This window comes from Dryobates pubescens, chromosome 33 (genome assembly GCF_014839835.1).
Source record: "Dryobates pubescens isolate bDryPub1 chromosome 33, bDryPub1.pri, whole genome shotgun sequence".
NCBI classification, from domain to species: Eukaryota; Metazoa; Chordata; class Aves; order Piciformes; family Picidae; genus Dryobates; species Dryobates pubescens.
In genome coordinates, this window is record NC_071644.1 from 5,048,621 (window position 1) to 5,068,511 (window position 19,891).

The 19,891-nt window shown below is 48.4% G+C and overlaps 1 protein-coding gene across 3 annotated transcripts in view; it reads left to right on the forward strand.

Annotated features, from left to right (window-relative positions):
- The window catches only part of CASZ1 (castor zinc finger 1), an 88,473-nt gene that overhangs the window by 41,063 nt on the left and 27,519 nt on the right, over window positions 1-19,891 (forward strand). For all 3 annotated transcript variants that reach the window (XM_054175726.1, XM_054175728.1, XM_054175727.1), the window contains exons 2-6: window positions 899-1,468; window positions 8,815-9,652; window positions 12,677-12,745; window positions 17,536-17,626; window positions 19,670-19,834. In XM_054175726.1, the coding sequence (XP_054031701.1) occupies window positions 899-1,468; window positions 8,815-9,652; window positions 12,677-12,745; window positions 17,536-17,626; window positions 19,670-19,834 (1,733 nt within the window). The remainder of the gene's footprint in view (window positions 1-898; window positions 1,469-8,814; window positions 9,653-12,676; window positions 12,746-17,535; window positions 17,627-19,669; window positions 19,835-19,891) is intronic.

Here is a 19,891-nt window from a genome sequence, read left to right on the forward strand (position 1 = left end):
CAATAATTATGCAAGTGACTCTGATAGGGACCATTTAGTTCAAGATTCTCTGTGACCTTGAAGTTAAGACCTTACCTTCTTCTTTTCTTCCCCCTCTTTCTCTTACCCCTCCTTTACTAGCTGTCATATATGAATAAACTACATTAAAATAACAAACCCACACTAATTAGCTGATTGTGCTGGGAAGTGTGAGAGCAGAATTTCCTGTGTGTGCAACAGAGAGCGAGCAAGCAGGCGAAGGGGCCTGATAACTGATAACAACCAAAGGCCATTTTCTGCCACACACCGGTCTGGTGCTCTAGCATACACTCTTGCCAGGGCTTCTGTCCTCTGTATTGGTTCTTTCTGGTGCATACTGGTTCTCTTCTCTGAGACTGTGTGTAAACTGTCCCTAGGGTTAAAAGCTTGGGAGGATCTTCCTCCCTGCTACTGGTGCTTGGGTGCAGTTGCTGACTGGTGTGGTTTTGGCAGCAATCCCATCTGGGATGGAGCTGGGGACCTAAAAGCAGGTGGTCTGAAGGAGAGAGCAAGTCACGCTTTTAACAGACTTCACATCCTGTCTGAGCCAGGGGCAAAGGCTGCTCCGTACCACAGTCACCTGCCTGAGATGTTTGGGGCCTTTTGAATTCAGCTCAGTCCCAGCATACATATGTGCTTCTTTCTTGAGGTCAGCAGCATTCTTTGGTACCAGCACGTTCAAAGCATGCCTCTCACTGGGTTCTCCTGGATGGGCTTCCACTTTAGAGCGTAGGAAACAGATGGCAGTCCCGCCTTTCAGAGGATGACACTGCCCATGCCTGAGGGTCTGCTGGGTTGGGATCAGCCATTTACTGTTTGGGTTCAAATTGTCTGATCTCACTAATGCCTTTCCTTTCCTTTTTCCCCTCTCTCTTTCCAGCTGAAAAAACTATATGCACTGACGCAGCCTCAGGAAAACCCACAATGGCTGCCAAGCGCAAAGGTGGCCTGAAGCTAAATGCAATCTGTGCCAAGCTGAGCCGCCAGGTCGTCTTCGACCACGGGGGAGCTGAACAAGCGCGAGTGGACAAGGGCCCACAGCGGGACAGCAGCAACAAGGACCTGCCTCAGCCTGGGACCAAGGAGCTGGGGACAGAGTTCTCAGATGGACTCAGCCGCGTCCAGAAGATCGAGGAGGACAAAAGGAGGGAGGTGATTGAGAAGTGGGTGAACGGGGAATACAACGAGGAGCCCTTGCTGGGGCGAGCAGAAGGCAAGGAATGTAAAGGTGCTGAGAGCGCAGAGGTGCCCCCTGAAGGGGTGTACATGGTGCAGCCCAAGGGCTGCAGTGATGAGGAAGATAACGGGGATGAAGCGGATGCTCTGAGGGCCTCGCAGGATGGCAACTTCTTGGATGACAGGGATTCAGATGGGACAGCCTCGAAAGATGACGCCTACCGGTCCTCCAGTGGTGAAACAGGCTCCAAGCTGGGGGCAGGAACAACCTCAGGTAAGCCCTCTGCCCCTGCCACCTCAGCTTCAGTATTTTCTGTGGGGCAGACAAAGCGTTGCTGCGTGTCCATGCCAGGTACTGTCTGCATCTGGCAGGCAAAGAGAGGGTTGGAAGCCCCAGTCCTCTTGCAGAGTTCTGGCATTTTGTTCTGGGGACCATGCTGAGTTTGCCTCTGCTTCAGCCTCTCCTTCCCAAGAGGGGTGTTTGTGAGGGTGGATGTGGCTGGATGGCTCTTTCTGCACCAGAGACCCCATGATAGAATAGATTTACCCACATACACTCCTTCACACCATGCAGATGGAGATAGCTGTGGTGTGTGCAGGTTTCCTGTTCATGGATTTTCACATGAGAGGGGGAAAAAAAAAAAAGGCAGAGTGTCCTTGTGGGTAATGAACGCCGAGATCGGAGCTGACCACGGGAGCCCTGCGGCGGAGGGGGAAGACACATAACTCATCGTACTGTTCAGCTCGGTGCCCACTTGCAGCCCGGCTGCCCACAGAGGTGGAGGGCTGCCCCTTCCCCTGGCTCCCGCGGGGCTACGAGAAGGGGCGGCAGCGAGGGGCTGGCCCTGTGGGGTCCCGCAGGGCTGGGCCGGGCCAGTGCCGCCAGCACGTGCGGCCGCACCTGGGCAGCCGGAAGCCGGTTCCGTCCGGCCCACGGCCGCCGGGGGTTCTGAGGGAACTGGCGCGAAGGGACCCAACGCAGGGAGGCTGAGCCGAGCTGGGGTAAGGCCGGAGTTGGCTGCGTGTCCTGCGCGGGACTTGGCAAGCCCAGCCGCTGCTCGCCGCTTCCCGGGGTCTCGGCCGCGGTGCCCTCAGAAGTTTGGGGTGAGCTGCTGCCCCAGCACAGCCTGTCTTGGTCTGCTGTGCCTGGCTGGCCTGCCATGCTTCTTGCAGGGTGAGTAATAAGAGCTCGTAAGAGAGTCACCCCCCCCCCCCGCAATGTGTAACGTATTCTGTGCCTTTTTTGCTGCTGTGTGCCCCCTCAACCCAGCCAGAGGGGCTGGACGGTTGCTTCTTACCGTGGCATTGCATTAAATTCGTGAGGCAGTTATGGGGACCTGCCCTCCACTGCTGCCAGTGGGGCAGCAAACCCTGAACTCAGGCTTAAGCTGGGGAAAACTGCCAGTTCCAAACTTGTATATCCCTTCCCTCTTCAGCCCAGGATGCTGTGTGCTGTTGTAAGGTGTTTGTTTTTCTCTAGGCTGAGTGCGCTTTTGTAATTTTCAGATAGTTTCTACATTGTTTCTGTGGTTCACTCAGAACCTGAATTCAACAAGAGATGTTGGGAAAAGCCCCAGATTCATTTCTTCCTCACTTTTTGAAACCCAGCTTCCCCACGGATTGATTTTGGGGGCTATATAAGTGCTAAGCCTCGGTAAAAGCTCCGGGTAAATTGAATTCTCTCCATTAGGGCAGAGCAGCTCCCTCCCCCGATTTGTCACTCAGCTGGGCTCGATCTATAATTGAAAGATCTCCCCCTAATCTGCTCCACCTGCATGCACCCCTCCCCTGATCTCAGCACTTGGTGAATCCATCAAACTTTCCTCCTTTTGTGTGCGCGCCTGTTTTCCTCCTCCTGTTAATAATGCAGCCGAAACTCATCTCCGTCTGTCCGTTCCCCTTCTGGAGAGGCACATTCTCTCGTCTTCACGAGTTCAGTGGCAGCGCACATAATTATGCATATAAGATATAAACAGAGCTGTTTAATTATCCTTCGCCACATCAGTGACAGAGTAATTAACAAACATTGCAAGATCAATGAGGAAAAGTGTGACCTTCAGTTTCTTTTGATAGGAAAGCCCTTGTCGTTCCCAGACACAAGGTGATTGTGCCTGGACTCTGTTTTTAGTTTGTTTTAATTCTCCCCCCACCCCCATTTGCATCTTATATTTGCTATGAAAACTAAAAAGAGGGGAACTTAAATGTAAAAAATATGTTACCAAACTGAGGAAAATGAAAAGGAACTGAGGGTTGTCGCCGGGCTAGGAGTTCTCAGTGAAATGCCTTTGTAGGGCTGTATTGTCAGAGGATTATGCAAAAATGGAGACACGTTCATGGGGGGCTGAAGACTCATTTATGTTTAAGGCAGGTAATGGCACACACGAGGTCCAGTTTACATATACAGCCACATGGGATTTGACTTGCAAACAGACAGGCTGCCAGGGTTTGAGCATCTGTTTCAAGAGCTCTGGTGTAAATGTGGGTTGCAGTGTTTCCCTGGAAAGCACAAAGTGAAACATCACTTGCTTTGGAAAGGACAAAGTTCTTTTCCTCTTCTCTCTTTTCTGTCAGTGTTCCAGAAAATGGATTTTAAGCTATTTTTCACCAAGTCCTTTCAGACCTGGTGTTACTGGGTGCAAGCTAAGTTTATTCCAGTGAGATACAGAACTGCCTATACCAAAAGGATGGGTTTTCCTAGGAGGTGGGGTGTAGCAGGAGGCATCAAAGGATGGATGAAAGGAGAGGAATATAACTGCCCTCCCAGTTAATGTGGCTTCAGGGAGGTCATCATAGGAACCTGTGATACTGATTTTGAAGGTTCCCATAGCTTCCTCTGAGGACAGGGAGGATATGGAGCTGGCACTGTACAGCAGCATTTAAAATTGAACTCACACTTCTTTTATCAGCCAGAAACTTGGGTAAAAAGCAGGAACTACAGAGATGACCATATCCTACATCTAGATGGGCTTTCTTGATCAGTGAGGAAAGTGATCCTAGTTATGTGGGACTGAGAAGGGTTCCTGCTTCCTGGAATCCTGGTGTGTAAACACAGAAACTGCTTTACAGGAGTTCCCTGCTCTCCATGTGCTCCACTTGCACCTCCTGTAGCCTACTGCCAAATCTCTGCCACCTTTGCCCCCTTCCAAGGTCAGTGTTAGGCTTGTGCATCAGGCAGGAGTCTGCAGAGGCTTGGTCCATGCTGTCCAATCCTCATGCTTTGAGGCAAGGTAGAGAACATGTATGTCTGGCATCCCTTTTCCTTTTTCTGAGCCACCTCTTGGCCACAAGGGACTAAGGAGTCGCTGCTCAGTCTTGCCTTGGGTGCTTCCCTCTCTGGTACAGCTTGGAAACCTGTTCAGGAGTTGCACGGTCAGGAGATGGGTGTCAGAAGCTGCTCTGGACATGCAGATAGGTTTCTTCATCCACACATCCTTCCCTGCCCTCTGACTGCCCTATTCTTCTCTGCACACATTTATATATAGTATATAGTCTCTGATAAATCCCTTTCCACAGCCTCTCTGTGATGTGCACCTACCCAGAGAGATTTTCCTGTGCAGTCTCATGTTCTTCACCCTGCCCATTCCTTGCACAGTGGGCTAAAGCAGTTACCAGTAGTCTTCCCTGGTACAAGCTTTCAAAGTTCACCTTTCTTTTCTTAGCCTGTTAGCCAGGTCCCTTAGAAAGTGAATATTGACCCTGCTTTCAACAAGGAGTGTTTTCCTTCACAATTTCCTGAGGAGACTCCACTTGGGAGAACATGCACAATGAGTGCCAGTTTCTTGCTCATTATCCTATAGCCCCCAAGTCTACATGTTTTCTCTCCCAAGCAGAATAAAGGACAGAGCCCTGGCTGGGATGTCCCATCCCCCAGTACCCAGACCTTGCACTCCATTTGGGCTGTTTTGCTTTTCCTTCCATATATAGTGTGCTGCCGCAGGCTATTTTTAGCCCCCTTTTTTTTGCTAGCTTTGGATCCTTTGTGATATGATAGCTGCTCTGAGACACACAGATCTCTGCTCTTTGGCAATGCCCACAAATGGAGAGCAGCAGACAGGGGAGATGGAGCCCTTTTATTATCACATAGAAAAGGAGAGAAAAAAATGCAGTGCAGGGGAGGGAGAAGAAGACCCAGGCACAACACTTCCTGTGACTTCCAGGGCTGTGCACTTCTCACAGGGATTTGTTTCCCAGCTGCTGCCCTGCTTCACTTTTGTCTGCATGTGGATATGGGAAGGGTTTAGTGTCAATTATGTAGTAATAATTATTACCTCTTCACTGTTGTTTGAAAGTGTGTGTGTGAAGAGAGTTGGCTGGATCTCATATCACCTTTGTGATGAGACCACCTCCCTTCCATGAGGTGCCTCCACTGAAGAGCTTCTAGCTTTCTGGTTAGGTGCCTGTGCAAAGAGGTGAAGGTTGTCTTGGCTGTAGGAGATGTGTTGGTGGGCTCATGCTAGGGTAAGTGAAGTGTGTTTGTAGGTGGTGAGTAGTGGGAACTGACCAGGGTTTCATCTCAAGCATAGATGAGGAAAGACTGAGCAATGTGTTAAAGCTGAGGGTATTGTGATCATCTGGAGATAAGTTTGAACAAAGGAAAACCAGAATGTAAGGTGTTCGAGGGTATGAAATCTGGGATAGCAAAAGCTGAACTCAAGCTCAGTCTTCATAAAGCTCCAAACTATTGTCTTGGGTTTTGCATCTGAATGTTTCCACCAGTTGAGGTGTGGGCACATGGGCACCAAAGATGCTTTCCAAGACCAGCTGTGCAGATGAGAGAAGTTTACAAAGGAGCTGACCTACAACATTTCCATTTCTCTGTTGTTACAAAAAGACTACTTCTCCTTGAATCTCCCCTCTGGATTTGTAGTGACCCAAGCTGGGTTTGTAAAACTGATTGGAGATGCAAGATTGAAAAAGGGGTCTCCTTTCTTTTTGGGTGTGCTGCAGGTTAGGATAACGAAAGGGGCTGGCTGGCTGGCTTTCAGGGCAGCTGTTACAGTAAAAAATCACACTTAATCGTTTAACTTCCTATCACATCCTGTCTGTGGTATTCTTTCTCCCCTTGCAGTTTGGCACAGGCTGGCTGGAGTTTTTCTGTGCAGTGCATGGAAGTCAGGGCATTGTGAAGGAGGCTAGGGGATTATTTTACAGGTCCAAAAAGAGAGGAAAAGCAGAACTGGGAAGGCAGATTTAACAGGAAGAGGAAAGTGTTAGATTCAGTAGGGATTTCATGGGTTGACCAAACTTTTGTTTGGTCAAAGGGTTACACTGAAATGGAAGTGGAGAAGAGAGAAAGAGAGGTAAAAAGAACTGCTTTAAAGTGAGATGAAATTATTTAACATGTCTGTGTGTAAAAGATAAAGTTGATGTCTTTGATAGGGTGTTGGAGAGAGCACAGGAGAGGGCCAAGTGGGGAAGCACATATGAAATGTGATAATATTTCTGAGGACAGAGTAATACAGCCTTTCCTTGTCGTTTTCTTCTGACAAGTCTTGTTACTGTACAGTGTGGGGCATGATTCTGCATTTAAAACCCTGTAAGATTAACAGTGACCCATGAGGTTGTGTGAGGACAGAAAGCTACAACCTGAGCCAGACACTGCAGGGGCACTGCCACCTATTCTGTAACTAACAGGGTGTGTATTCCGAAGTCAGGCATCACATAATCCCATGCAGGATGTTTGGCCTGAGTGCCCAGAACTGGAAAGTTCTGGTCAAACCAAATCCCAGCACTTAGCAGTTGTGTCTTTGTCCTGCTTGCAGGCTTCAGGCATATTCTTTGCATTGTCCTTCTCAGGTACCAGTAGTGCAGCAGCACTTCTGCTGCATGAACACAACTGTATCGGGCAATATTGAAGCAGGAGTACAACTCTCATGGTCTTGCACATTTTCATGCTGATTACAGGCAGTCTTTTCCTCTGTATGGCTTTGTGGAAGCTGATGGCTATTGAGCTTTGACTTTCCTTCTTGACTGGGTCATGTGTACATGGAGATCTTCTCATGTATGTGCATGGCTGGGTGTGTGGTATCACTGACTGTCAGATCCCCCAAATCCTGGGGGTCCATTTTCATGCTGACCTGTTCTGTGACTATGTCTTGGTGCCTTCCTTTTCTTTTGTACTGTGTTTCAAGGCAGTGTTGATTTGGATGAGCAGGACCCAATTCCCAGAACCTCCATTCTGCTGTTAGTGTACCTGCCTGTGCTGGCTCCTTGTGAAGGAGCATGCTTGCCTGTGAGTGATTGGAAAAGATGACGAGGGAGGTTTGAAGGACTCCTGCACACAGTAAATCTTTACTCTGCAGGAGAAAGCAAGAGGGAGAGGAGGGAGGAGCGCTGTGTCAGACTGAAGCCTAAATGAATCCAAGCTGGCATGTCAGAGCAATCTTTATTTCCTCCTTTACCCTGATATTGGGTGACCTCCAGATGTGTGTTCTTCCCCTCCTGGTGGCCTGTGAAACTGCTTGAGGGAGGAAGGGAGAGAGAGACCCAGGGAAGGACAGCTTTTGCTCATTCTTCCTCCTCACAATCAGGCTCAGGTAGACTAACCCCTTCCTGCCTCTTCCCCAACCCACCCTCCAGAGAAGTGGCTTTTTGTCCCTCTCTGGTGCCTACATCAGGAAAACAGCTCTTTTCTATTCTCAGTCCAAATCTGGATGGGGAAGAGATTGTTCCTTGCCTATTTTGTACCTGTGTGGATATCTCCCTATCTTGGTCTTGCTGGAAGTTGTCCTGGCTGCTCAGGTGGCTGCCTGTAGGTTTCCACAGCCTTCACTGAACTGTGGTCCCTTTTTCTGAGGAGAGTCACTGGGTCTGAGAAGGAAAGGAGCAAGTTGGGTGAAAAGAACTCTGCAAAATGGACAGGGAAGGGAAGGACTACAACAGCTATGGGGAACTATCCTGCCTTTGTCTTGCCTTCTTTTCTACACTCCTTCCCTGCCAATTCCTCACTGCCAAGCTTCTCATGCATATAGCTTTTGCTGCTCTTCCACCTTGATTCATCTCCACCCCTGCTGCTTTCCATCTCTGCTGTGCCTTTTGCCATTCTGCCCTCCTCCTGCTCCACCCCATACATTGTCTTGCCCTGTCTCCCTCACCCATTTCACACCACGTTGTCCTGCCTGCTCTCAACCCTGCTGTTCACCAACGCTCAGAGCACGCTCACGTGTTCCCACCCGCCTAGCACATGCAGACACGCTGCTGTCTGTCCCCTGTGCGCCTTCTGCCACACACAAACACACACAAGGACAGAGCTGTACAAACCTCAGCATGTTGGCGTTGGTCTCACTTCCAGGAAAATTACTTTTTCTTCATATTAGGCCAAGGCAAGAGTGCAGAGACATTTATGAAACTTTGTTTAATGTACTGAAAAGCCATCGGCTAGAACATTTAGGAAATTGATTTTCCTGGCATTGATGAACTCTTTTTATTTTACCCCAGTATTAATTACTTTTTTTTTTAAAACAAATTAATTTAAGAGTCGTAAAACCTAACAAGTGAGCCAAACGTCAGTAGATCATGTTCCCCTCTCCCCTCGCTCCCCCTCCCTGCTGCTAGTGCTGCTACGGGAGGAGAAGAAAGAACCGGCACCTCACCTGACTCTCTGGCTTTGGCTCTCCGCAGGGGAAGCTTCTTCGCTGCGGGATTACGCTGCCACCACCATGAACGAGTTCCTGGGCATGTTCGGCTATGATGACCAGAACATGCGGGACGAGCTGGCCCGCAAGATCAGCTTCGACAAGCTGAACGCTGCTACCTCAGAGGCCGCCGCCGCCACCTCGCTCCCTGCCGAGGACGCCATGAGCAAGCGCGCCCGCTTCTCCAAGTACGAGGAGTACATCCGCAAGCTGAAAGCTGGAGAGCAGCTCCCTTGGCCCATGCACTTGGCCAAACCAGAGGAGCTAGGCTCCAAGCTGGGCAAAGAAACTTCCTCGGTGCTGGCGCAGCCCATTCGGGTGCCAGGTCCAGATGCCTCCATGCTGACGGAGACCAAAGCCACCATCCTGCCGCTGCCCTCTCCCAGCAGTTCCCAGATGCAGGGCCTGATGTCGCGGGCCTCCAAATACGACTTCTACATTCAGAAGCTGAAAACAGGTGAGAGCATCAGACCGCAAAATGGCAACACTTACAAGAAGGCCTCCAAGTATGACCTAGAAAATGTCAAGTACCTGCACCTTTTCAAGCCTGGAGAAGGAAGCCCAGATATGGGAGGAGCCATCGCGTTCAAGACAGGCAAGGTAGGCCGGCCTTCCAAGTATGATGTGAGGAACATTCAGAAGCTTACTCCAGTGAAAGCTCCAACACCCAGCCTGGCCCCTGCTTCCCTCGCCAGTACTCCCAGCAGCACTCCCATGGCTGGGCCAGAGCAGTCGGTCTCATTGCCATTCAACACTCCTGAGTACCTGAAATCAACTTTCTCCAAGACAGACTCCATCACAACTGGAACAGTGTCTACAGTGAAGTAAGTGTCCTCCTGCTTTCCTTGTCTTTGTGCTAGTGAGGGTCATACTTAGGGTTTGTATGTGGCTCCGTGGGCAATTCCAGTTCATGTGATACCACACTGTTCAAGTGATGTTTCCTTTTGCTCTCTGCTGGAGTGTCTGCTCCTCTATTGCACCTTACATCTCTATCTCATTGGTACAAAGGGTGTGGCCTGCCATCAGCAGTCACAGCCATAAATCTAGTGCTCAGTAGCTGCATTCATACACTAAAGTGAAAGATAAGGGAATGTGGTGCTGTCAGCACTCTAAGGTCAAGGTTATACTTTCTTTCCTTTCTCCTTCTTCTAGTCCCCCAGGCATACAGCTGTGTCTGTAGGAGAACCTCATTCTTGCTTCCATTTAACTCAATGACAAAACTGCTGACCTCACTGTTGGCAATATGGGGCTTTTTGTTTGTCCCAGAACTCAGAAGACATATTGGTGCCAAATTCCCATCAATTTTCATAGGAGTTAGGCACAGTCATATTTCTGTGGGGCCAGGCCTGTGTCTTCTCAATTTGCTTGCTCCTTACACAAATAGAGGTGATTCAATTACCCCTTAGACTGGGCAAACTCATTAGCCCAATTACCACTAATAATCTCCTACTCATATGTTGCTGGCAATCTCTGCAGTGATGCCATTGACTGAATGGAGATATCTGAAGGTCTTGCCAAACCATGGATTACTTCTTAATGTGACTTCCAGAGGCAGGAGCTGTAGAAAAGCTACATGTGTGTGTGAGGCTGCAGAGAGAGGGAGGAGAGGGCTTCTCTGCTTTCTTATCCTTGTTTGGATTTACTTGTTTCTCACTGTGAGCTGTGAATCCATGGGGTCATTTGTAGCAAGTCTAGGACCTCTGGCTTCCACTTCTCTGGCAAGTCATAGAACGATTTGCACTGGAAGGGACCTTAAAGTTCATCTGGTTCCAACCCTTCTGCCAAGGGCAAAGACAGCTTCTACTAGATGATGGTGCTGGGAGCTCCATCCAGCCTAGCTTTGAACACTTCCAGGGCTGGAGCCACCACACCTTCTCTGAGCAACTTGTTCCAGTGCCTCACCACCCTCATGGGGAAGAATTTCTGCCTAATGTGTAATCTGAATGCAGCTTCTTCCAGTTTGAAGCCACTGCCCCTTGTGCTGTCACAACATACCTTTGTAAAAAAGTCCCTCTCCAGCTGTCCCGTCACACTCGCCCTACTACTTTACCCTCTGCTGAGGAGAAAGGCTGGTTTATGTTTAATATGTGGACCTAGGAGGCCTTGGGCTGAATCCTCACTCTTTGAATCCAGCTCTTTGCTGTCTTGGGCAGGTCTCTGTCTGCCATGTTTTCCCAGCTGGAAGGCAGAGCTAGTGCTACCTATCTTCCAGCAATCATTTCCCAGGTGCCTGCAGCCAAATTTGGGAGCTCTATGGTTAAGGTGTATGGGAAAGGGCAGAGGATTTGCATCTGGCCTCTGCTCAGGGTGAACCCTGAATGTGCTCCAGATGGCAGGCAGGGGCTCCTATTACTGAAAAACACTGTGTTGTAAATATTCCTGTAGGCACAGTGCCTTGGTGTGCTAGGTGACTTGGCAAGGGACTGTGTGCCTGAAGACTCTGCAGAATGCTCAGCTTCCTGGAGTTCAGTGGCCATCCTCGAGCTGTGCTTGAGGTGCTGTGAGCTTTGGTGTTGCAGTAGGATCCTAGTTTGATTTCCTTTCTCTTGCTCATTTCCTGCCACTTGCATATGTTTGCAGCACTATGGTGATCCCCTCTCTAGCCACAGGACTTCCTCCACTGGGGCATCATGGTGGGGCTGCAACAGGAATAGAGGTGACTAGGGCCTTCAGCCTGACAGCGACCAGTGTCTTGATCACGCACTGGAGTACAGATGAGGCTTTAGTCCCTTCTTCAGGCTGATTACTAGATCCAGGCTCTCACGGTAAAAGAAAGCAGCCCAATTAATTGTGCTGGTGGGGAGGCTGCTAACTGTGGTATCTGGGACCTGGCTTTCCAATCACAGTCCCCACTGGGAACAAATAACCTGGCAGGAATTGCCCCTTACACTCAGAGGTACACCCTGGCCTTGGGTTTAAACTCTAACATCTAACGCTTTTAACCTGCCCTGAAATAATCTACCTGCCTCAACTGAACTCTGTGCCAGAGTGTCCTTGTTTAAACCAGGCTGCAGAGCTCTCACAGGTAGGAGTGGATGTTGGGTGCAGGGAAAATGTAGAAGTAAGGACTTCACACAGCCTGTCTGGGGTTGGGTTGGTAAGCCATAGTCTCTCGGGTTGGCTGGAGTCTGGCCCTGTATCTCCTTTTCCTCTTGCTGAACTCACTGAGGATGTTATTTTTGTCTGCTTCCTAAGAAAGTTAAGTAACCCAGGCTTGTGTGACAATTGGATGCTGTTGGGTTGGTTTTCTCACTGATTAAAATATGTAAATACCTTTTCCCCATCTGGCTGTTGGAGTTGGGGTACCTGTATGAAAATCAGCAATGAAAGCTCCATCGATGGAGCTGTAGCCATGTTGCCAGTGCTGAGGGGCAGTGCCCTGGCCATAGGAAGTGTGCAGTAGCTCACAGCATAGCTAGAGAGCCAAAGCTTCTCCCAGAGCTGAACCTGGGGCTGATATATCTTGATGGCCCTTCCATGCACACAAGGGAAGTGTTGCAAGGTGCTTCAGGGAGGTGTTTGTTTCCATGTGGCCATCACTTGTTTGTACATGGCTGTTAGTCTTTTTCTATGGAAACAGGTTTTCATGGTTGGTCTTCAGAAACTCAACTGAGTCCTGCACAGAGGGAACATGCAGGAGGGGTGGTAGATGGGATGTATGGTTCCCTAGGGAAAGAAGGATTTGAAGGGGGAAGGGGAGGGAGGTTAAAGGTATGGCTGTCTTTGCTGGGTGCTCTTCCTTGAGCCTTCCCTCCTGATGTGTCAGTTGTGTGTGAGAGAAATGAGGGGCTTAGACTGTGCCCTGTTCCTGCCTGCTAACCACCTCTGCCCTGTGTGTCTCTCCCCAGGAATGGATTACCCGCTGACAAGCCAGCTGTCAGTGAAGATGTAAATATTTACCAGAAGTACATTGCCAGGTAGGCAAAACTCTTGACTTTCTTGGGGAGAGGGCTGGAAGCAAGAGGGTAGAGTGATGGTGGGAGGGATGAGCTCTTGTCCATCTGCATCAAGTGTTTAAAGCAGTCACTGGCACTTCCATTTCCCTCTGGCATCTGTGCTTGCTCTGTTCCCCTCCTTGGGAGAGCAGTAGCTGTGAGAGGTGTACAGGCATGCCAAGAGCACGCTCGGCTCTCCAGAGCTGTTAGTTTGTGACAAATAGTGGAAAATGTTTCACTGCAGAAGCCCAGGATTTAAATTGGGAGCACTGCCTCTGCACTGGCCCTCTCCTTGTCCATTGCTGTGCTGGCTCCAGCCTTTTTCCCCCTACCATGTCAAGTGCCTGCAAGAGGCAAACAAAGGACATCTCACCTCTGAGCATCTAGCTGGAAGAATTCACAAGTGACTCAAGTTTAGGCAGGTTTTGGTATCAGTGTAGGACGTTTATCCTAGAAAATATTGCAGCTCATGCATATGAGAAGTCCTTACTGAATACAGTGCAGGCTGGGGCACCTTATCACTACTATGGGCAAGCTTAGGTCAGGAATGAGCAATGCTGAAAGGGAGCCCAAGGCTGTTGTGGTGAGACAGTAATGCCATGATAGCCAGAGAGATGGAGGAGGCTGTTGCACACCACCTGCCTGTTTTATAGCTCATGGTGTACAGGGTCCATCACCCTTTGCCTCTGGCCTGTCGAATTCCCCATCTGTGCTGTGAGAAAGCTCACGATGAAAGCCCCTGGTGTACAGAAAGACACAGTTGGGGAAGCAAGCAAACACTTCTCTCCTGAGAAAAAACTGAAGGGTTTGTTCCCACCAGCACTTACTAACAAGAGGGGAGGAAGATGTGTGCTGTGCTTTCCCACCTTGCCGGAGTCTACAGAGAGCCTCCCTGCGGGAAGCAGTCAGCTGCTAGGAAGGTGCAAGTGAAGATCTTGGCACATCAGCCAAGGGGCCAAGCCAGAGGGTGGAAACAGTGCTCTCCTTGGCAGAGAGTGGAGTGAGGGACAATTTCCTTTCCTCTCTTTTGTCCAAATCCCTGGTTCAGGAGAAGGGGGTAAAAGACCACATGGGAAGAGAGGATAGTTGCACTACCACGTGCAGGTCCTCAAGCAGCATGTGACCGCTTGCTGCCTACTGGAAGAGTGTAGGAATGGAAGCAGGGGTTTAAGCCCATCTTTGCATGGGGCAGAAGAAGTGGCAGCCTCTTACTGCTGAGATTGCAGGAATCACAAAGGTTGCAGTGAGAGGATATGCCACCCCTTCTGTTCCCAGCTCCCTTCTCAAGCAGAGAATGTGTAAACACCTCACCCACATCCCCTCTTGGTAGCGCTCTGCAAGCCCCTTCCCCTGGGTCAGGCAGGTAACTGAGGGAGGCTGTGAGATAGCGAAGGGACACCACATCCTGCTTCAGAAGCTCCACAAGCTGCCCGTTGGCAGCACAGCCACTTCCCTTCAATGTACACACAGTTTTAAAAACAGTTTAAAGCCTTAAAATCAAGGGGTGGGGGGAGAGAGACACGACACTCTGTCTGTACTGCATAATTAGCTTAATGAGTTTGCCAAAGCCACTGCCAAAAGCTGCCCAGGGATAATCCATTCTTTCACGCAACAAAACAAAACCTCTTACTTAGCTGGTCTGGGTTGGGTTGTTTCCCCCCTCCACCCCCGCCTGTATATTTATAATTAAAAAAAAAGGGGGGGGGGAAGACCACAGAAAAAATTATTATTATTATTAGTGCCTCAGCAGATGGTGCTTCTGGCAGCACTTGCTTAAATATTTATTTCTGTGTGGGTTTCCTCCCCCCTTGTAATTGGGGTGGGTTGTTTTTTTTCTTTTCCTTCTTTCACATCATCGTTACAGGGTAATGAGTCTGTAAACACTCTCTAAGCATGCTGACTTCTTTATTTATTATTTTTATTATTATGTATTTATCTTGGGTTTTCTTTCTAACTCTTGCCAGATCAAGACTAATTCTTTCTGTCCAAAAAAACCCCCAAACCTCCATGAACTGATTAAAGTAAGGGAAAGGGGGGAGGGGGTTGCTCTTGTGAAAATGAATCTGTGTCTGTGTGGACAATACCAGAGTTTGGATTTGCTTGTCAGTGTGGTAGAAGGGGCTGTGAGTTTGCTGGTTTCAGGTGTGTGTGGCTGGTTGTGTGCATGGAAATTGTGGGTGCGCTCATGTAAATGAGGAGGGGTTGCGGATGTACCTTGGAGGACATGCATGTAAATGTGCGCGTGTGTATGCGTGTAAGTAAGTGTGTGGTGTGTATGCTTTCCTGTTATGAAAAAGCTAAACAGATGCTGTGCTTTAAAAATTAATAGCTTTGAACTGTTTCAAGTGTCAGAAGAAACACAGGATAAATATAACCCTTTAGGAGCCTAACCTTACAGGCTGGAAGAGCAGAATTTCCCCTTTGTGCGGGGTTTGCCACTTCCCTTCTTCCCTGAGCACATGGTTTGGCAGAGCACTTGCCTCTTCCTTCCTGAGCTGTGGACACCACACACCTTTCTGAAGCACGTGGAAGGGAGGGTAGGAAGGAGTTTGAAGTGTTGAGTGCTTATTTACTGTTGCTTTTCAAGCTGAGCCTTTGAGTTACTCCTGCTAAGATGCTTCAAGTCACTTATCCCATATGCTCAGATCTCTGGTGTCTGGCCCTTCTTTTACTGCATTTGGCTTCTCTGGTCACTTTGCATAATCACTTTGGATAATATTTTGGACTGCTTTGCTTCAAAGGTGTGTATTTGCCAGCAAGGTCTTTATCTTCCTCTTCTCTCTACCTGGCCTTTACTCTACAGTTCTCCATCCCTGCACAGCCCTTTGCTCTCTCATCCCCATCTCATCAGTAGAACAGGGAGGAAGCTTTCCACAGAGCAGTTTCTTTCCTTCAAAGCTGCTGCTGCTGACATAAAGCCCTGGACTAGCAGGACCAGTTGGTTTGATCTGCTGCTGAGCTGCATGTACCTGGTTAATGTCGTGGTGACTCAGGCTGCTGCCTGTGCCCTGTACCTGCCTCGCAGTTACCCAGGCGTTGAGCAGGAATCGCTTCCTCTGCTTTCAGTCCCACACCTTTGTTTGTGCAGCCAGCTTTGCTGTTTGCCTTGTGGTTTGTTTCTTCTTTGCTGCTGAGGTTTGTTCCAGTTTCTCAATCACCTGTTCTGACGTGATCCTGATTTCCTGCAGTATTTCTTCTTCTTCCCCAGGGAAAGGCATGTCTGCTCCTGGCATCTGTCCCTGTCTCCTTTTGTGAATGCTGAGGCAAAGAAGTCATTTAATTTTTTAGCAATGTCTATCTTTTCTGTCAATTAAGTCCCCTTTCCATCTCCTAGAGGCCCTGCTGTCTCCACAGTTGACCTCCTCTTCCTTACTGTGCTTCAGAAATGCCTTATTTAGCACAGCTTTTCATCCTGACTTTTCCTATGCTGTAGCTTAGTATTACCTTGCCTTATGATGATCCGTAGTTTTTCCTGCACCATTCCTTCATTGCTTCAGGCCACCCTCACTCCTCTCCTTTTCCCCTTTTACCCGTTGCCCTTCCTTCTTTCTTTCCCATGCCCTTTATCATGTGCACTCCTGCTGTGTTTAGCACTAAGTGACGTGAGGAACCTTTGAGGAACCTTTGAGCAGATGGTACTTTATCTTTGAATGTTTCCCCTCTGAGTCCTCTTCTCTCCACTGCTTTTCTCTTTCAAGCTCTTCAGCTCTTCCAGGGTCCTCTAGAATATACATCAGAGAGTTCATTGCACTGATTAGCCTATTACTGGATCATCCCCTTTTGCTAATTACTGATGTGGCTATCTGTCAATACATTCTATGTTCTGTCTGCCTGGAGATACTAAATGGTATTTCTGCCTTTTTTTCTGCCCTGTATTTTGGGAGTTTCCACATTCGCTGTGTGGAGTGCTCAGTGGTGGCCTGCAGAAGTGGATTGGGTGTATGTTGTTGGCTGCTGCTTCTTGTGTCCTACTTTTAATTGCCTCAGAGGCAGGTTGAAAACCCTGTTCTTTTGCCTTGCACTGCTTTTGGTTGTGAGCAAATAGTATCCACATGGAAAATATTGATTAGCTGTTGTGGATGGGAGAAGTTGGGCACAGAAGGTCAAGATGGTCCAGAATGAGGAAAGCCTCATTCTGTTCCTGTTGATCCATTTTCTGATCCTGTTGATCTTCCATTGATCTGTCCATCTTACTGAAAGTTCCTATGTCATTTTGCCATGACCACCTTCTGTGTGGTTTACTACCTAATCCTCTGGTTTGCAAATAAAGTGTGATCAAACAGGCTTATGACAGAACTTGTACAAACAGTTGAGCTTTTCTGAGGTCCTTCTAGATGGGTATATACCTGAAATTCACAATCCATCTTTGAGTAATATTTGTCTCTTGGCATGGGAAATATCTGAAACTGACTGCTGTGGTACCTAAACTCACACATTTGAGTTTTGGAATTGCATGATATTTACTTGGAGGAACCCTCCTTTCTTACTCTTCCCCAAGTAAGCAACTTAGATAATACAGGTGAGTTCCACAGGGAAGATTGATTATGAGTAGACAGGATCTGAATGTCCTGCTCAAGAAACACCTTTAAATAGTGACAAATAAGAAAAGGCAGGAGAGTGACCTTCCCTGGAGTGGCTAAAGAAGGTGGGATTTAAGCCCATAAATGGGTGAGATAAAAGCAGGACTTACTTCATTTGTTTATGGACACTACTGCCAGGGCACTGTTTCATTGTCTCTGTTTTTTTCTTCTCTCCTCTGTCCCTGTTTGCAGGTTCTCTGGCAGTCAGCACTGTGGACACATACACTGTGCATACCAGTACAGAGAACATTACCACTGCCTTGACCCAGAATGCAACTACCAGGTAAAGAATGGTCAAAGTTGTCATCACAGTTACCTGAACGTGAAGGGGGACAACCCTGGGGAGAAAGTCTCCTCTTGTGCTTTCCTCCCCCATGCACTCACTTGCCTCTTCACTGTTGTGCTCTGAAACAGGGCAAGGTATATTTTGAACTATCTGGAACCCTATTTTGCTCCCATGGAAGTCCCATTTAACCAAACCCAGACCACCATAACGAAGAGCAGAATATAGAGCAGCTCAAGTCAGTGGGAACTACTTCAGATTTACATCAATGAAACCAGGAGAATAAATTCTGCTGTGTTACACATTGTGCCTGAACTAGAACTAGGGAATGCTGATCTGTTAGTCTGTCTCTTTCCCTCCTGCTGCCCGAGTGACTGTAGCAGCAGTATCTGCAACAAAACACCCAGTAAGACCAGCAGCAGCCCTGGCTTTATGGGGAAAGTGTGGGGGCAGGAGCAGTGGGATGCTGTCATTGCTGGGAGAAGTGCCAGGGGAGAACGTCAAGCCAGCAGGTCACGTGCTGTGTTTGTTTACCCTCTTCCCAGGTCTGGGAGTTTGACTCTGCCATGTCTGTGGTCAGGCTGCGTGTCTCTGAGGGGGAATCCCAGAGGTTGCCTCCACTGTGTGGCAGACACAACTTCAGCCCTACCCCAGGGGACCTTTGGGTCTCAAAGGAATGAGCCTGACCACAGCACAGGAAGTGGATTTGGATCTGCTGAGCTTGATTGTGGGTTTCTAGTGATGACAGGAGGGTTCGTCTCTGGGATGCAAGTAGTGGTCCTTCTAGCCCAGCATTTGGTAGTCAAGATGAGTCTGTCCCAACTGCGACATAGATATCTCTGCACCAGAAAGAGAGAAGCACAAAGGATGGAAAGACAGAAAAACCTATTACTATGATTGGCCTCATGATTATTTCCTAAGGAGTCTGGAAGCTGCTTGCAAAGGAGCTGTCTGGTCTCGCAGGGAATAAGGATTTAGGCTGCTTTTTAAAATGCAAATTATTTTATGGCTGAGATATATTTTAGAATAAGTAAGGCTCTGTAATAAGTGGGCACAAATTAACAATGATTGGCAATAGCAATCCTGCATGCACACCCTGGGAAATCATACCTCCAGCCTCCAAGGGATTCCTGGTGAAATCCATAGCCACACATTCCGGTGCCAATACCAATGAGATTGATCAGGATTGATATTAAAGGAGGGAAGAGTGGAAGTGATAATCATTTGTTTCCTATGAGGGAGACTAGAAAAGTTGTTAAACATTAGAATACAGGCCTTTGCAATTGCTCCTCAAAATAAATGGATATTGATTTCTTTAAAAAAAATCAGATTTACTTTCCCACCTTCACTGTTAAATATTGATGTCTGTGGGAAAGAGAAATGAAAAGCTTCATTTTAAAGGCACTTAGCCTGCTCTGACAGTGGGGTACACCTTCATTACTTCAGGTAGAGGATGAAAAGGCTATTCTGGCCATACAGGTTGACCTCTGAGTTCTACTACTGTCTTGTTCTGTGACTGGAAGAAAGTTGTGTCCCCTTTTTCCTAATAAAACCATCCTGCCTTGTAGGGGTGGCAGAAGACTTACAATGGGAAGACACTATAAAAAGGCAGAGGGTTTTTTCCCAGTTTCTAGTCTGCCATGAGCGTGGCAGCCAGTGCCTTGCTAACCACCACAGTGGGTGATTTGGAAGCTTGGATTACTTGCTTGTAGCCTGTTCAGTTCACTGGTTTGCTTTCTAACTATAGCAGTTCTTGAGATAGTAGCAGCTAAAATTATGTTAGAAGAATTGCAGTCTTAAAGCTGCAGGGAGCATATTCTGGACATCCCCCCAGTGTCAAGGTTTTCATGTCCATGTACTTTGCCTTTACCAAGAAGACACACCAGAGTCTTCAGTCTGGCTCTCTGGGGGTGATTGTTGTTGAGCTTTAAACTCCTGATACCATGAGTCTGTTAACAACAACAACAAAACCCACCCTGCCCCTAGGTTTACTCACCCCCTGCCATCAGGTGTGTCTGAGTGTCTGCCTGTCTGTCCCTGCAGAGGTTCACTAGCAAACAGGATGTGATCCGGCACTACAACATGCACAAGAAGCGGGACAATTCCCTGCAGCACGGCTTCATGCGCTTCAGCCCCCTGGATGACTGCAGCGTCTACTACCACGGCTGCCACCTGAACGGGAAGAGCACACACTACCACTGCATGCAGGTACTGCACACTGCCACACACCAGGCAAATGAAGGGCCACTGTTTGAGCCCTGTCCT